At 41.7% G+C, this 18,577-nt stretch overlaps 1 protein-coding gene across 1 annotated transcript in view; it reads left to right on the top strand.

The window, feature by feature from the left end:
• The window catches only part of LOC130116306 (ryanodine receptor 1-like), a 79,525-nt gene that overhangs the window by 18,184 nt on the left and 42,764 nt on the right, over positions 1–18,577 (top strand). Inside the window, 40 exon segments of the mRNA XM_056284225.1 lie at positions 1,629–1,821; positions 1,920–2,136; positions 2,221–2,325; positions 2,433–2,536; positions 2,622–2,705; positions 3,550–3,709; positions 3,943–4,090; positions 4,183–4,388; positions 4,477–4,651; positions 5,015–5,223; positions 5,319–5,677; positions 5,802–5,931; positions 6,592–6,752; positions 6,873–7,035; positions 7,133–7,219; positions 8,816–9,042; positions 9,131–9,575; positions 9,656–10,237; positions 10,372–10,572; positions 11,058–11,169; positions 11,278–11,421; positions 11,572–11,845; positions 11,962–12,076; positions 12,220–12,352; positions 12,442–12,536; positions 12,615–12,750; positions 12,859–13,045; positions 13,164–13,275; positions 13,397–13,517; positions 14,118–14,287; positions 14,429–14,649; positions 14,742–14,832; positions 14,961–15,101; positions 15,185–15,348; positions 15,478–15,556; positions 15,979–16,068; positions 16,161–16,301; positions 16,389–16,466; positions 16,551–16,626; positions 17,456–17,625. Coding sequence (XP_056140200.1) covers positions 1,629–1,821; positions 1,920–2,136; positions 2,221–2,325; positions 2,433–2,536; positions 2,622–2,705; positions 3,550–3,709; positions 3,943–4,090; positions 4,183–4,388; positions 4,477–4,651; positions 5,015–5,223; positions 5,319–5,677; positions 5,802–5,931; positions 6,592–6,752; positions 6,873–7,035; positions 7,133–7,219; positions 8,816–9,042; positions 9,131–9,575; positions 9,656–10,237; positions 10,372–10,572; positions 11,058–11,169; positions 11,278–11,421; positions 11,572–11,845; positions 11,962–12,076; positions 12,220–12,352; positions 12,442–12,536; positions 12,615–12,750; positions 12,859–13,045; positions 13,164–13,275; positions 13,397–13,517; positions 14,118–14,287; positions 14,429–14,649; positions 14,742–14,832; positions 14,961–15,101; positions 15,185–15,348; positions 15,478–15,556; positions 15,979–16,068; positions 16,161–16,301; positions 16,389–16,466; positions 16,551–16,626; positions 17,456–17,625 — 6,806 coding nt within the window.

Raw genomic sequence — 18,577 nt, 5'->3', positions numbered from 1 at the left:
GTGTACAAAATAAGACTTTTCAAAGTGTCTGTATTGGTATCGGGGTACTTGTCTTAGTATTACTTGGTATTGGATCAAAAAGAAAATCAGTGATATCCCTCATCCCTAGGTTGCTGTTCGCGTTCTCTAAACAGGCACAGTTTGCACAATATTTTACAGCACACCGTCGTAGCTTGGTGGTGAAACGAGCCATACTGTCATTCATGAGAGAATATGGTGCATTTGGTTCATTTGGAAAACATGTTTCTTTTAGCCTATTTATCTCATTGACCTCAATAATACTCATTACATTGAAAAATGCATTATTTGTGTTGGAAAAAAAAGGTTGTTGGTAATGTATTAGTGACCCCCACAGACGTATGATTTTACTGCTTTCATGGGAGCTCAGACCCCTCTTTATGGGAACTCAGCTCCCACTGGTTCGCACATAACTCGAACCCAGGTTGTAATCAACTAATAATGATATATCAAAATGATTCACACTATGACACCAAACAAAAATAAAGTTATTGCATTGGATAGTGGATTAATGCTAAATTATACAATGTAGCTACAAGTGTGCATTTATTTTACAATGACTTTAGATGTGGAACATAAGTAAAGTCTCAAAGTTCTTTACCTTTTTTTCTAAAGAAACTTTCTCAGGAATTTTAGTTTGTGGTTCGTTATAATGGACTCCTATGATGGCGTATTAGGGCCATTGAAAAAAAATTACAGAGCTTGGGGGGGGGGGGGTAATATTCCGAGAAACTTTCAGCTGCTCTTTTTAGGGGTCGCCACAGCGGATCATCCGTTTCCATTTCTTCCTGTCCTCTGCATCTTCCTCTGTCACACAAGCCACCTGCATGTCCTCTCTCGCCACATCCATAAACCTCCTCTTTGGCCTTCCTCTTTTCCTCTCCCCTGGCAGCTCCATATTCAGCATCCTTCTCCCAATATACCCAGCATCTCTCCTCCACACATGTCCAAGCTATCTCAATTTTGCCTCTCTTGCTTTGTCTCCAAACCATAATATTCTGGGGGTAATATTCTGAGAAAAAACTCACAAATTTATGAGAAAAAACTCGCTACTTGACTCTTTTCTCATGTGCTTTGCGACGAGGCAAACAAAGGTTATCTAACTAGCGTAGGACCTGCAAGCTGGTTATCTTGACGTGCATTGCTCATTAAATAAATCATAACCTACCAACTTCATTAATTTCACCTTAGGTAAACTTACTTGATGCAGCCATGTTCCACACTGTTGTACCTCCTCACTAACGTGTGCGTGCGGTATTCCCTGTTCACTGGCGGCGTCTGCTGTGATGATGTCGATCCAACCTTGCAAAGTGAAGCGATGTGATTCCTTGACAAAAAAATCCCCATTATTTTCCTGAGTTTTTTTTCTCGTAAATTTGCGAGTTTTTTTTCCTTGTAAATTTGTCACTTTATTCTAAGAAATTATGAGTTTTTTCTCGGAATATTACCTCCCTCCCCCGGCACCATAATTTTTTTTCTTTTTTGCCTACAATGACCCTAATACGCCGTCGTAGGACTCTCACACTGTCTACATAAAGCTGGCACAAAATTACCATTTTTATAAATAAAAATGTAAAATGCCAAAAAAGACTTCCTGTTTGTGTCTACAGGGCGTGTTCCACGTCATGTTGCTACCCCCAGTCAACACATTCTGGCAGCAGAAGATGTAGTAAGCTGCTGTCTGGATTTGTGCGTGCCCAGTATTTCCTTCCGAATAAATGGGCACCCTGTACAGGGCATGTTTGAAAACTTCAATCTGGATGGCCTCTTCTTCCCTGTTGTCAGTTTCTCTGCAGGTGTGAGGTGGGACACTGAAAGTTGTAGTGAGATTTTTTTTCATAAAGATACAGTGTCAGATATTAATTGAGACTAATATAAATGTTCTCCCTTTTAACCACCAGGGTCCGCTTTCTCTTGGGAGGGCGCCATGGGGATTTTAAGTTCCTCCCGCCCCCAGGCTATGCTCCATGCCATGAGGCCGTGTTGCCCAGGGATCGCTTACGGATTGAACCAATCAAGGAGTATAAGCATGATTTCAATGGTGTCCGTAACCTGTTGGGGCCCACACAGTCCCTCTCACATACTGCCTTCACTCCCTGCCCTGTAGACACAGTGCAGGTAAGATCCTACGTAAGCTTTAAACTTTGATGTCACCACCTCATCTTCCTCTCGTCCAGTGTCAAAACTTTAATATCTTCACAGATTGTACTTCCACCTCATTTGGAGCGCATTCGGGAGAAGTTAGCAGAAAATAGCCATGAATTATGGGCTCTTACTCGAATTGAACAAGGATGGACATATGGACTAGTGAGTGTTCTTGAGTGCTGCCCCCCTTTTCCCACAGCAAAGGTGGTTATCAACTTTCATCTACCTAAAACCATCTCTTCACCTTCCCTTCTCATGTCAATGTCTAGTTCAGGGATGATAACAAGAAGCTGCACCCTTGCCTGGTAGATTTCCAGAGTTTGCCTGAACCAGAGAAAAATTATAACCTAGCCATGTCAGGGGAGACACTGAAGTAAGTCACGGTCTTAACATAGCTACCAGAAATGTTTTATTTTATAATGATATTTCTTACTCTTCTTGTGTCATTTGTTTTCTAGGACTCTTCTGGCACTGGGCTGCCATGTGGGGATGGGAGATGAGAAAGCAGAGGAGAATCTGAAAAAAGTCAAGCTCCCCAAAACGTGAGCCCCTGAACATTGATTTATTTTTCATCATCGGTTTGCTTTTATAGATGCAAAGCACCTCATGGACTTCACTGGCCTCAAGTTTACTCAGTGACTCAATGACTCAGTGACTCACTGAATCAGTCTCACGTTTAGCTGTACCATCTGTACAAATTAGGGGGAGGATGTGACCCCTCCAAAAAATGTTGTAAGTAAGTGTATCTAAATATATATATTAGAAATTTTACGTTTTTTCTAGATTTAAAACTATAATCGTCATTGGTAACAAACTTGGCAAAATACATTTCTTCTGCATCCCCACCACAAGCTCTCTTATTGCCTTTCCCTCATATTGGTATTGCCCTTGTGGTTTCATTCGAGGTAGGATCTCACAAAATGGTGTTTACAGAGAGGCAAGTTAGAAATTCTCTATCACTTTTAAAGCAATCAAACAAATCAATCTTTCCATTAAATGTTTTTTAGTGTTTCTGAAAAGCCTTTGTTGCTTTCCCGATTTGTTGGTAAAAAAACATGATCCAGACAAGCTAACGTTAGCTCTGTTGAATTGGTGCAGAAACATCTGCAAGTTTATAATGTCAGTGTTAAGCTTCCAATCGTTGCAACAGTTACATATTATGCAAAGTTAGCCACTCAGTTGAAAATGTGCAGTCAGTGCCAGGCCTACTTCCAATTATAAACTTAAAAAAATGATGCTGTATCTTTCTGTTCAAAACAAACAGCTTCGCTTTGCATCTATGACACTGTGTGTCCCTGTTTCAGGTACAAGTTTGAAAATACCACTTGCTATAGTTGTTTTTTTGTACCCACCATGACCATATTTTAACTCTTCTTTTTTCTTTAGTTATATACAGAGCAGTGGGTATAAACCAGCCCCCTTGGACCTCAGCCATGTTAAACTGACCCCCAACCAGAACACTCTGGTGGAGAGATTGGCAGAAAATGGACACAACGTGTGGGCAAGAGACCGGGTTCGCCAAGGCTGGACGTATAGTATTATGCAGGTATTTTCCGTTTGTTCCCATATATGTTTCTGTAAATTAATCTTTCAGCAATTTTCCAATTTTTATTTTACCTAAAGATTTAAATGTTATGGAGATAAATATGTACAGTGATTAGAGGCAATATTGTTGACGATAATTGTAAAAAAAAAAAAGAAAAGAAAAAACATTCAAATGGCATCCCTTTACTATATTTGCCAGTGTTTCACCTACATTACTAATTTTTTTCTATATAGGACATTATGAACAAGCGCAATCCCCGTCTGGTTCCTTACAACCTACTTGATGAAAAGACCAAGAAAACCAACAGAGACACTGTTTGTGCAGCTGTTCGCACTCTTATTGGCTATGGTTACAACATAGAGCCACCTGACCAGGAGAGCAGTAAGTTTGCATCACACCGTGGAAGGAAAATGCAATTCAATCAATATTTGATGTTCATTACTCTCCATACTGCTTTGCTTGTGTTAATGTAGGTGGCCATGGGGCTGGTGGTTCCCGTGGAGATAAGATCCGAGTGTTCAGAGCTGAGAAGTCTTATGCTGTCACCCAGGGGAAGTGGTACTTTGAGTTTGAGGCTGTAACAGTCGGAGAGATGAGAGTTGGCTGGGCTAGACCCAGTGTCCGCGCCGACACTGAACTTGGTGGAGATGAGTTAGCCTATGTCTTCAATGGCTTTAAGGTATGACCCAAGACTGGTTTACATGGTTGTGCATGTTGTCAGGCCTTCTGTGATATGATATTCTGAAAATAATTTTTGCCTTTCTCAGGCTCAACGTTGGCACGTGGGCAACGAGCCATTCGGTCGGCAGTGGCAATCTGGTGATGTGGTGGGCTGTATGATTGACCTCATTGAGATGAACATCATGTTTACCCTAAATGGAGAGATGCTGATCAGTGACTCAGGATCAGAGATGGCGTTCAAGGACATAGAGATAGGAGAAGGTAAGGGAAGCTGTGGTTCAAACAAATCAGGTGGAGAGGGTCAGAATTAAATGACAGGTAGCCTGAGTCATTGTGGCAACAAAGAATGGAAAGAATTGCAGAGAATGTTTTAAGCAGATATAGATTAATGAAAAACAGAAAGTATATTAGTGAAAAATGTGTAACATGAACTTATAAGTAAATGAAATGTAACGTAAAACTAAATGCAAAATATACATCTGAAAATATATGAAAGTATGAGAAATGAAAGTACAGGAATATAAGCACATACAGTTTGCAAAGTGTAGAATAATCTCTAAACCATGACTGTAAGCAGGGTTAAATTTTAATGTTATTAATGCTCATATACGTGCTGTTCCCCAGGCTTTATCCCAGTGTGTAGCCTGGGCCTCTCTCAGGTCGGTAGGATCAACTTGGGTCAGAATGTCAGCAGCCTACAGTACTTTACCATCTGTGGCCTACAGGAGGGATTTGAACCCTTTGCAATCAACATGAAAAGAGACATCACCATGTGGTTCAGCAAGAGCCTGCCTCAGTTTATCCCTGTGCCCACTGATCATCCTCACATCGAGGTCAAATATTGTTCATTAACTATTTTTTTCCTCATTTCACTCCAGCCAGAGTTACTATTTTCTTTATCATTGACACTCCTGCTTTCATATTGTAGGTGTCCCGTGTGGATGGGACGGTGGACAGCGCCCCTTGTCTGAAGGTGACCCACAAGACCTTTGGCTCTCAGAACGCCAACACAGATCTGTTGTTCTTCAGACTCAGCATGCCAGTAGAATTTCATGAGACTTTTAAAGTTCCAGCAGGGACAACCCTTCTCACCCGTGCCTTAACCATCCCGGAGGATGAGGTAGTGGAAGTTGACCCAGACTCTGACTTTGAAGTGCTCAAAAAATCAGCAACACGCAAAGAGCAGGAGGAAGAGAAGAAAGAACCTTCTGTGCCTAAGGAGATCCCTGCAATCAAAAACGGAGAGAATGAAAAGGACGCCTCAACTGAGAAGAGCAAGAAGAAAGGGTTCGTATGGATAAACGAGCAATACTCAAAGGGTTTAGGAAGATCCTAGTCAGAAAAGACCACAAGCATTTACATTTTTCATAAAATGTATGGCCATTGCTGTAACTGTCACTCTGATTTACAGGTTCCTATTCAAGGCTAAAAAGGCTGCGTTAATGACTCCACCCCCTGTAGTTCCCACCATGCCACGCTTGGTGGAGGATGTGGTGCCAGATGACCGTGATGACATTGACATAATTCTAAACACCACAACAGTAAGACTGTTATTATTTAATATGTATAGTGCCTTATTTAAAGTCACAGACTTCTTCTCTAAGAGACTCTAGAAGTTGTAGGCTGTACTGTTCATTATACATATGATTAACAGAGTATGAGAAATCAATCAATCAAACGAACTTTATTTAGATTGCTCATATCACATATTAAAATGCAGTGTAATTTACTTAACATTAAGTGAAAATGCAGATAAAGAGAAGGTAATGATAAAAGAAGAATACAGACGGGCAAAACAAAAACACTTGGCTAAGCAGATATTCTCATTAGATAGATGTCTCGCTCCTCTGTTGTTTGTGATCCTGCCGCCTTCGGGCCATGGACCCAGTTCTTTTTCAGTGGAAATATCAAAGCCCAGGTTCTGGCACTATTAGAGTTCTGTTTTGGCAGGACTCGAATCCCCTAACATTGGCCATGGTGGGCTTCGAACCCACCTAATCATTTCACATATAAGATAAGAGTCAAGTACAAGTCACCACTGGGAAAACATCAAGGGGTTTTAGAAAAGGCTAACCCCTCTTGTATTTAATTTTTACATTTTTATTTTACACTTGTTTCTCTCTCTTAAACACGTTTGCATGGTCAAATTTATTCAACTGAGCCTCTAATTAAAATAATTTCCAAACCACCTTTGTTACCAGTACTATTACTCTGTGCGAGTGTTTGCGGGTCAAGAGCCCAGTGGAGTGTGGGTGGGCTGGATCACACCTGACTACCATCAGTACGACCCTCACTTTGACCTGAGCAAAGTGAGAAATGTAACTGTCACTGTTGGGGATGACAAAGGCAACATTCATGATAGGTGGGTTATGTACTCTTGTAGACAGAAAACATAAAGACACACTCACATAAAAAATGAGGACATAATTATCCATCTAAATATGATAAACAACAATTGAATATTAAAACCTTTCTTCCTCAGTATAAAACGCAGTAACTGCTACATGGTATGGGGAGGAGAGTTTAGCAGCTCCCAGCAAACCCGGGTCAGTCAAGAGGATTTTGTGATTGGTTGCCTTATTGATTTGGACACAGGACTCATGACCTTCACTGCCAATGGAAAAGAGATCAACACATTCTATCAAGTAAGGGAAATGGTCGTATGAATCTTTTGTTTTGCAATGCATGTTTTACAAAAGGCAAACTCTGGTATTCAAACGTGCATGTACCCCTCTCTTCCAGGTTGAGCCCAACACAAAACTGTTTCCTGCTGTCTTTGTCCTGCCCTCCAGTCAGAATACAATTCAAGTAGAACTTGGCAAGCTCAAGGTCAGTCACAAACACTCAACAGGCACTGTCTGTCTTCCCTTGAATCAAGTGCGACTCAAAAGTGAAACACAAATATTTTCTAACATCACTTATTACTTTAATCATGCATGAATTTTGTGCGGTCTCTGCTGAAAAAAAGCATATAGGTAGAATTCAGTTTTTTGATTTTTGTCTTTAAAAGAGCTTTTAGGAGTGGTGCAGGATACGTATGAGGGAAGTGTGACAATGGTGAGGTGTGCGGTTGGAATGACAGATGGGTTCAAGGTGGAGGTGGGATTACATCAAGGATCGGCTCTTAGCCCTTTCTTGTTTGCAATGGTGATGGACAGGTTGACGGACAAGATCAGGCAGGAGTCTCCATGGACGATGATGTTCGCAGATGACATTGTGATCTGTAGCGAGAGTAGGGTGCAGGTTGAGGAGAGCCTGGAGAGGTGGAGGTATGCACTGGAGAGAAGAGGAATGAAAGTCAGTAGGAGCAAGATGGAATACCTATGCGTGAATGAGAGAGAGGTCAGTGGAATGGTCAGGATGCAAGGAGTGGAGGTGACAAAGGCATTTGAGTTGAAATACTTGGGGTCAACTGTCCAAAGTAACGGGGAGTGCAGTAGAGAGGTGAAAAAGAGAGTGCAGACAGGTTGGAGTGGGTGGAGAAGTGTGTCAGGAGTGATTTGCGACAGAAGGGTATCAGCAAGAGTTAAAGGGAAAGTTTACAAGATGGTTGTGAGACCAGCTATGTTATATGGTTTGGAGACAGTGGCACTGACGAAAAGACAGGAGGCGGAGCTGGAGGTGGCAGAGTTGAAGATGCTAAGATTTTCACTGGGAGTAACGAAGAAGGACAGGATTAGGAACGATTATATTAGAGGGACCGCTCAGGTTGGACGGTTTGGAGACAAAGCAAGAGAGGCAAGATGAGATGGCTTGGACATGTGTGGAGGAGAGATGCTGAGTATATTGGGAGAAGGATGCTGAATATGGAGCTGCCAGGGAAGAGGAGAAGAGGAAGGCCAAAGAGGAGGTTTATGGATGTGGTGAGGGAAGACATGCAGGTGGCTGGTGTGACAGAGGAAGACGCAGAAGACAGGAAGAAATGGAAACGGATGATCCGCTGTGGCGACCCCTAACGGGAGCAGCCGAAAGTAGTAGTAGTGTCTTTAAAAGAGCGTTCCCTTCCTCTTTCCTGGTTTAGCTTCTCTCAGCTGATTTGTTTTTTCTGATACTAATAATGACATCAGACAAATCATTTGCATAGAGCCAATCAGATCAAAGCATCAAAATATGAAACTCAACCCACCATTACTGCAATGCTTACTTGTACTCATCAGTCAAGGCCACCTCATGAATATTAATGAGGGCTAGACTACTCCCTCACAGTTTCGGAGATACTTGAGAACAATTATGGATAAAGGTATAAAAAAACCCACACACAACAGTAGTAAATTATGAATAAAAATGGTTGGACAGTGTTACTGTGGCATCTTCAAGGTTTTTAGACATGAAAAGATAAATTTGATTACTGACCTCTTTCTGAATTTAAAACTCTTAAGCCATTTTCTAACGCATATTTCTTTTCTCTATTTTGTATTTTATCAGAACATCATGCCTATTTCAGCAGCCATGTTCCGCAGTGAGCGCAAGAACCCAGTCCCCCAGTGTCCCCCTAGGCTGGATGTCCAGATGTTGACTCCGGTCATCTGGAGCCGGATGCCCAACCACTTCCTGGCTCCAGACACAGGTCGGATTAGTGAAAGACTGGGCTGGGTGGTGGAGTGTAATGAGCCCCTCACCATGATGGCCCTGCATATCTCAGAGGAGAACAGGTCAGAACTATACTTTTCTATTTTTTTGGTTTGTGGCAAGTTTGGACTTGTGTCATCATTGCTAATATGCTCATCAATGATCATCTAGGTGCATTGATATACTGGAGCTGTCTGAGCGTATGGACTTGCTGACTTTCCACTACCACACGTTGAAGTTGTATGGCTCAGTGTGTGCCCTGGGAAACAACCGTGTGGCTCATGCTCTGTGCAGCCATGTGGACGAGTCCCAGCTCTTCTATGCCATAGAAAACACCTACTTACCGGGGCCAATGAGAAGCGGTTTCTATGACCTGCTCATCAGCATGCACCTGGAGTCTGCCAAGAGAAACCGCCTGGGCACCAACAAGGAATTCATTGTACCCATGACAGATGAGACACGCACAATTAGCCTGTATTCCGATAAGGACAAATTTCATGCTTTACCTGGGGTTGGCCTCACAACATGCTTGCGCCCCAAACTCCATTTCTCCCCCACTGGGTTTGTGGGAACAAACCTAGACATCTATACTCTGAGTCCAGTCATTCCCATACAGGTAAGGTTGACCATGCTGCAAGGATGGAGGAAACAGTGGAGTCAGTGACTGATACTCATAAGTTTGCTTGTCACTTTCAGGTGCTGAAGACCAAGGCCCTAAACATGTTGACTGAGGCTGTGCAGGATGGCGGTCAGGCCATGCGAGATCCTGTTGGGGGCAGTGTCGAATTCCATTTTGTTCCCATCCTCAAGCTCACCAGCACTCTCCTCATTATGGGTGTGTTTGATGATGAAGATGTCAAGCACATCCTGAAGATGATTGAGCCAACAGTCTTCAGTGGCAAGACACCAGAACTTCCTGCTGAGGAGAATGGGGAAGGTAAGGCAGAAAAGGAACAAAGAGTAGCCATAAAAGAGAGAGTTGTGAAGGAGGAAGAGGAGGATGAGGAAGCAGTTGAAGAGGCTGAAGAAGAAATTGAGGATGAGGGCATGGGTGAGGAAGAGGAGGAGGAACTAGAGGCAGAGGAAGAAGTGGAGGAGACAGAATCCAATGGTCCAGATGAAGACATGGTGGATGGGACTGAACAAGTAAATGGAGAGAAGGGAGCTAATGAGACGGAGAAAGAAACTAAATCGGCAGAGACAGGTGGTGAGACAAAGGAAGAAGTTCTGGAGGAAGGACTTTTCCAGATGAAATTGCCAGAGTCTGTCAAACTGCAGGTGTGTTTGGGTGTGTTATCTCTGCAAAGACTGATCAAAGTACATTCACCCTTTAAGTCATATCATCAATGAGCAATGTAGCTTAGATGGCAATATAGTCCTCACTCCATATTGACTTTGCTTTCATCTGTCAGATGTGTACCCTTCTGCAGTATTTCTGTGACTGTGAGCTGCGACACAGAGTGGAGGCCATTATTGCCTTTTCAGATCAGTTTGTCAGCCAGATACAGGCAAACCAGAGGCAGCGTTACAATGAACTGATGTTGGCATTCACCATGACTGCTGCTGAGACTGCCCGCAAGACCCGTGAATTCCGTTCCCCTCCGCAGGAGCAGGTACGCTCCGATCCGTGCATATGACCAAAGCAGAGTGTAAGATGAGGGATGTTAATGCAAAAGAAGCAAAGCGGGGATTAAAACACTCATTTGGACATATTCACTCAGAATTGCACCCCTTTCAAACATGTTAGAAAGAATTCATATTCCCCTCCCTTTTTTGTTATTTTACTTAGTTGTATAAATTGATAATCACAGTTTATCAAAAACGATTAGTAAAAATAATGCCCATCTTGCACATCCTCCCTCAGGTAACAGCTTCCAAAAGCAGGCTTTGCAGGCTAATAAACACCAAGTTCCTGAACTTGTAGTATTTTTTTTTCAATCCCTGGAGCATCAGAAATAAGCAGATCTATTGAAAGGCAGTCTGTAACCTTCTGGAGAAGAGTTGTACTTTGCTTCACTCCTCTTACAAACCCAGACAAATTTTAGTGTCTAATAAAAGTTCAAAGATGTACTATTTTGTGTGCTTTTTTTATGTGTAGGTCAACATGCTTATGAACTTCAAGAATTGTACTGAATATGAGGACTGTCCTGTGCCTGATGATGTCCGCGAGTCTCTCGTGATCTTTCATAATGACCTACTGGCACACTGTGGTTGGTCTTCAACTATTAAGCATAACTTCATCTACATTTAAAGTCCCATAATATTTTAGATGGTAGTCAGAGATAAAAGCAGATTTCTATTTTACATCGCACCTTCAGGTGTGCATATAGAGGAGGAGGAGCAGGAGGAAGAGGTGGATAACTCTGTGCGTGGACGACTGTTGCGGTTGCTGGAAAAAGTGAAGAAATTTCGTGAAAAGAAGGTAGAGGTGGAACCTGAGCCAGAGGAAGAAAAAAAACCAGGTGAGTCCCCATTACCATGTATGCCGCTTGGCTATGACAGTAAAAGTTATTAATGTATGTCAAAAACAGCTATACTCAGAAATGGTGTCAATGCAGTTAATGTTGCACAGTGAAAGACAATAATCTGACCTTCTATACTCTGATAATTAGCCACCTTGCAGGAGCTGATTTCTCATACAATGATCCACTGGGCCCAGGAATCATTCATTCAAAACCCTGAGCTGGTGCGCATGATGTTCAGCCTGCTACACAGGCAGTATGATGGGCTAGGGGAGCTTATTCGGGCCCTGCCCAAGGCCTACACTATCAATGCAGTCTCCATCCAGGATACCATGGACTTGCTGGAGTGCTTGGGCCAGATCCGCTCTCTGCTTATTGTCCAAATGGGACCAGAGGAGGAGAGGCTTATGATTCAAAGCATTGGGTTGGTATCAGATTTACTATGTATATTTCTTTTCAAATTCAGAAACTTAATATTTGTATGTTAACAGTTCGTCAGAAAGAGTACATTATACCAACAAGAATTTTTGTCTTTATTAGAAACATCATGAGTAACAAAGTGTTCTACCAGCACCCCAACTTGATGCGAGCCCTGGGCATGCATGAAACTGTTATGGAGGTCATGGTCAATGTACTAGGTGGTGGCGACTCAAAGGTACATTTCCTAAATCTATTACTGCAACTGTGCTCAGCTATAGAAAGGTGGTGCTGTATGCTACCACCAGATGATAGCAGTAGGTGTATAATAGGACACTCAATGCAACATTCTTTATAGTTTGGCATTTTTTCCATTTGCAGGAAATCAGATTCCCTCGGATGGTGACAAACTGTTGTCGTTTCCTGTGTTACTTCTGTCGCATCAGTCGTCAGAATCAGCGTTCCATGTTTGACCACCTTAGCTACCTCTTGCAGAACAGTGGCATTGGCCTTGGTGAGGGTCTTCTTTTAGCTGCAGCTCTTAAAAGGGTTAAGAAAAATGTTTGATGCTGATATAATGATGAATGGATTTTTTTTCCCCAGGCATGCGGGGCTCCACCCCCCTAGATGTGGCTGCAGCCTCATGCATTGACAACAATGAACTGGCACTGGCTCTGCAAGAGCAGGACCTTGAGATGGTAAAACACAATCCACTTGTATGAATAGGTTCTACATCAAATTGTTCACAGCTCATCTGTTCACCAATGTGTCTTTAGGTGGTGAAGTATTTGGCTGGATGTGGACTTCAGAGCTGCCCAATGCTCCTGTCTAAGGGCTACCCCGACATCGGCTGGAACCCGTGTGGGGGAGAGAAATACCTTGATTTCCTTCGTTTTGCTGTGTTTGTCAATGGTCTGCTCCTCTTTACTGCATTTTGAATCCTTGTGTTTGTGTTGTTGTGTTGTTGTGTCATGCCACCCTATTGATTAAACAAGTTTTTTTTTCTTTATCCTTGTGTAGGAGAAAGTGTAGAGGAGAATGCCAATGTAGTGGTGCGTCTGCTCATTCGTCGACCTGAGTGCTTTGGCCCTGCCTTGAGAGGGGAGGGTGGTAATGGTCTGCTTGCTGCCATAGAAGAAGCTATCAAAATATCAGAGGATCCTGCAAGGGATGGCCCCACTGTTAAGAAGGACAGACGCTTTCCCATGTAAATGTTTTTTTGAACTTCTCGATAGAGAAGTTTTCAGTCGTTTTCAGTGTAAGCGCTGTCTCTGCTAGTGTTTCTGCCCTAGGAAGATTTATAGCCAACATCTATTCCTTGTTAGGTTTGGAGGAGAGGAGCAGCATGAGGAGAACAGGGTGCACCTGGGAAATGCCATCATGTCCTTCTATTCTGCTCTTATTGATTTACTCGGACGTTGTGCTCCAGAAATGCATGTAAGTTGCTTCACTGTTTCTTAACTATATTTTCTCTTGCCACTTATCAAGGTAAACTCACTACTGGATTGGAAATCCATTGGCAAATATTTTATTAAAGTTGATCTTTTTCCCTCTACAGTTGATCCAGGCTGGTAAAGGTGAGGCTTTAAGGATCAGGGCCATCTTGAGGTCTCTTGTTCCTATTGAGGATTTAGTCGGGGTCATCAGTCTTCCTGTTCAGATTCCAGCTTTTGGAAAAGGTAAATGCAGGGAAATGTATTTAAAAGATAAATGCCTTGGGTTTAGACGCTTAAAACAATTGTACTGTTGGAAAGCAGATATCCAATTGAAAAAGGAGGCAGCTACGATGATTATTGATAATTCCTTAAATTAGCTAGGATTGTTTATTTTAAAATTTAATCATATTATCAATACAATTGTTAATCTTATTCTTCTACATCTTCTACAGTAACTTGATCTTTTACTATGCTGCCATGTAACTAAATCTTAACATTTAACTGCAGATTCAAATGAATGTTCATCATAAACTCAGGATATTGTAGAAATTAAAAAGGTCCTTCAGAAATCAGTTACCATGTGTGATCTAGTATTTACAGGAGCATCAGTTTGTTGCTTAATATTTCATGTTTATATAATCACTTGACATCCAACATTATAGAAAATAAAAACCCAATGACATGGACTTCAAGCTGAGAGCAGGATGACACAAGAAAACTGTATCATCTGTACATCTTAGCTGTTCATATGTGGACATGATGGATCTACTGTATGTGCTCTTCTTTGTGTCATTTCGCAGTTTTACCTGATTTATTCTGATTATTTCTTTATGTGATGCCTAGACAACAGCATCATAGAGCCAAAGATGTCGGCCAGTTTCGTTCCAGATCACAAGGCTCCCATGGTGCTGTTCCTGGACAGAGTGTATGGTATTGACAATCAGGATTTCTTGCTCCATGTGTTGGAGGTGGGCTTTCTACCTGATATGAGAGCCGCTGCCTCTCTTGACACGGTGAGCTTTGATTAACCTCTCATTTGTATGTGGTTTACAAGCTATTGTTATCATGGTCTTTTTTGAGAAAGATGCAGAGTAGGCTCATAGGTAATGGTAATGTTGTACTTAATTCAATTCAGAATCTCTCTTCTCTAAAAGTCTGCTTTCAGTACCACAGAGATGGCCCTCGCTCTGAATCGCTACCTTTGTTCTGCTGTTTTGCCGCTCATCACCAAGTGTGCCCCCCTCTTCGCTGGCAGTGACCACCGAGCTATCATGATCGACTCCATGTTACATACAATCTACCGGCTATCTCGTGGGCGAGCCTTTACAAAAGCCCAAAGAGACATCATTGAGGAATGCCTCATGGCTTTGTGCAAGTGAGCATGACATCACACCAAACTTTTCATGGCATTTAATGTCACCTAATAGATTGTGGATAGTGGTAGAGTTTTATTTGTCTATTTGTCAGACATCTACGTCCATCCATGCTCCAACACCTGCTGAGACGGCTTGTATTTGATGTGCCCATTCTCAATGAGTATGCAAAAATGCCATTGAAGGTATAACAACCTTGTTCAAAACAATAACTTATCTTTTTGAAACTAAGTTGTACTTTCACTGCCTAAATATCATCCAGTGTTTTATATATTAGTTTGTCAGTAGTTGACTTGTTTTCTGTGTGCTGTAGCTTTTGACCAACCACTATGAGCGCTGTTGGAAGTATTATTGCCTTCCCAATGGTTGGGCCAACTTTGGAGTCTCATCTGAAGAGGAACTTCACTTGACCCGCAAGTTGTTCTGGGGTATCTTTGAGTCACTGGCACACAAGGTAACCCTCATTGACTATGAAACCGTTGGTCATCACTTGTTCTATGCCTTTTTGTAATTTTTTTTGGCTTTATGTGATGTCAGAAATTTGATGCTGAGATATTCAAAATCGCCATGCCATGCATTTGCGCTATTGCTGGGGCCATTCCTCCGGACTATGTGGATGCCAGCTACTCCTCAAAAACAGAGAAAAAAGCCTCAGTAGATGCCGAGGGAAACTTTGACCCGAAGCCAGTTGAGACCACGAAGTGAGACTTTGTGCAGAGATTTGATGAAAATAGCAGAAATGTGAATTTTGATAGACAGCCTCACAGTCATACAGTAGATACATTACATTTGTTGTCCTCAGTGTGCTAATAGTCTTCCTAAAATTACAGCACTATCATCCCTGAGAGGCTGGATCCGTTCATCAACAAATATGCTGAGCACACACATGATAAGTGGGCTTTTGAAAAGGTATGTCTTAATGTTAGGCATTTTGTTGCACCAGAGTGAAATGTTGAGCTGTGTCAAGATGTTTTTTTCTTTATAGTTAGAATTAATAATGGGGAGCTATTGGGGGGACCTTTAGAAATGTTGAGCTGTGTCAAGATAGGTTTTTTTTCTTTATATTTAGAATTAATAATGGGGAGCTATTTGGGGTACCTTTAGAACTTGAAAACCAAAAAATTGGAAGTTGAAGTCCGATAAACCTCGTTGTCTGACAGAAAAACCAAACAGCTCTTGCATTAACTTAGTTGATATTAAACGTTTTCATGCTGTGCATAACTAACACCCTGACAAACACTTCACACATTTATAAACAGGTGGAAATCCGCCACTAGAGAAAACTATTGTTCATTATTGAAACAATTATGTGCATTTATGTCTTATTGCAGATCCAAAATAACTGGTCTTATGGCGAGGTACTGGATGAAAATGCAAAAACCCATCCCATGCTCAGACCATACAAAACTTTCTCAGAAAAGGTAAGATCACAGTGGTGGTGTGCATTAACAGTTTTTGTCCCCTCATGTCACCTGTCTGCCCCAGATCTTAGTGTTTTTTTTCCATCTGGTAGGACAAAGAGATCTACCGATGGCCCATCAAAGAGTCCATCAAAGCCATGCTCGCATGGGAGTGGACCATAGATAAGGCCAGAGAGGAAGAGGAGTCAGAGAAGAAGAAAGCAGCTTCTCGGAAGATCTCACAAACTGCACAGGTATTGACAAAGAAAGAGCACTTCTGTAAACTGCTTTTGTTTATGACAGTAATGTTAGTTTTATGATGGCGACTCTTCATATTTTAGGCCACTTATGACCCAAGCCATGGTTACAGTCCCCAGCCCATCGAAATCTCACACATGGCCCTTTCAAGAGACCTGCAGGTATGGCAGCAAAGATTCATTACCCTCTGTGCCGTTTAGTCTTAGTGTTTGATTCATGTTTATAGATTGTCTCTCTGTTCACAGTCTATGGCTGAACAGCTAGCAGAGAACTACCACAATACCTGGGGGCGGAAGAAGAAAATGGAGCTGCAGTCAAAAGGTAAAGAATCAGAACCGGGACAGACACGGTTTGCAGACACTGAGAAATTACCAATTATCCATAATTTCAGTCAAAAAATAGAGTTGCAGCATCTGGGTAGCATAGTGGTCTATTCCATTACCTACCTACACGGGGATCGCCGGTTTGAATCCCTGTGTTACCTCCAACTTGGTCGGGTGTCCTGACAGACCCAGTTGGCAGTGTCTGTGGATGGGAAGCCAGATGTGGGTATGTGTCCTGGTCGCTGCACTAGCATGATCCTCCCATGTGCTACGCCCCCTGGCGAAACTCCTCACTGTCAGGTGAAAAGAAGCGGCTGGCAACTCCACATGTGTTGGTCTGCAGCCCTTCGGCAGAGGGTGTGGTGCAGCGACTGGGAAGGCTTGGAAGAGTGGGGTAATTAGCCGAATACAGTTGGTGAGAAAACGGGGGAACCCCCCCCCCAAAAAAAACGAGAGTTGCATCTTAAAATCGCGGGTGTTTTTTGGACCATTCAGTAAGGATAATTTCTCTATGACCAATTCATTTTCACCATTTAAGTGTATTTTAATTTACATAAACAGCAATATCTAAAAATGAGAGAAGTCACTCCACTAGTATCAAGATGACCTTACTTGAGTTACAAAATTTTTGAAACAAGTGGATTTTTCCTTGAAGCAAGTGAAAATATCTCATCCCACTTGGCAAATTATTCCACTTGTTGTGAGGCAAGTGAAATTTTAAAGTGACTGCTACATTAAACATTGTTCATAAAATGTTTTTTTATGTAGGAAATTTCACCAACTTTCTGCTTTTATGTTGTCTTTCATTCTGATTTTCTTCCAAGTAGGAGGTGGCACACATCCTCTGCTGGTGCCCTATGACACGCTAACAGCAAAAGAAAAGGCACGAGATAGGGAGAAGGCTCATGAGCTGCTCAAGTTTCTTCAACTCAATGGATATGCTGTCACAAGGTACCATGATGATATAGATTATGATATAGATTATAAAATCAAATATGTATTAAATAATATTTCCATTTTGTAAATCATAGGTGACAGATAGTGCTTTAGTTGAGCTTTCTGATTGTACTGACTTATCGTATGATACCCTCAGATTATACTCTTGTTCAAACAGTGCAAACATGATTAGAGTGGGTTACGTACGATATGATCATCACATTGAAAGCAATTGACTTCCTACAATGCAGCCGGGGTCGACTGGATAAACATGCTTACATCACCATGTGTCTGACTATACCTGAAAGCTTGATTCAGTTATCAGAATTGGAAAATCAAGTCAAAGTAAAATGATTCATAATGTATGCTTTGCAAAAGAGGCCTTAGTATTTGCAACAAAAGAACAGAAACAATTAAAAACACCAAGTTTTTTTATCATTGACTTGATCTCAAATTTAGTAATTTGACAGTACTTTTTTTTTAAACAGTATATTAAAGAAGGATTAAGTTCTTGTACTGTAATAGCTGACTAGGTGTGGTGCCAGTTTTGGACACTAAAGGTGGCAGAACTTTTCTAACAACAGCATGTTTCCATCAAGAGACAAACAAAAAAACATGGTTTGTTAACTTGTGGAGGTGGGAAAAATAAACTTCATAATTTAAAATGTCCAAATCATAAAGACTTCCCAGGAAACATATTGAAACATATTGCAGAAACATATTGATGAAAAGGTAAAGCCAAACAAGCCACTCATATTGTAAGCATGAGCTTCAAAATGGATCTTTTTGACAGTTTCTCAGTACCGAATAAAGGAAAAATAATGTCCATATGTATTATTGCTTACATGGCAATCAGAATCATTTCCAAGAAACAGCAATTTTACTTGACTAGGCCTAGGATGATGGAGATTCAAGAGATGCAAGGAAGATCAGAGTGGCTTACATTATTTGACCATTATTGGACTAACATTACTGTTATTGACTTTATACCCATTTCACTTCAGGGGGCTGAA

This window comes from Lampris incognitus, chromosome 8 (assembly GCF_029633865.1).
Source record: "Lampris incognitus isolate fLamInc1 chromosome 8, fLamInc1.hap2, whole genome shotgun sequence".
NCBI lineage: Eukaryota > Metazoa > Chordata > Actinopteri > Lampriformes > Lampridae > Lampris > Lampris incognitus.
This window is presented reverse-complemented; position numbering and strand designations above follow the sequence as displayed.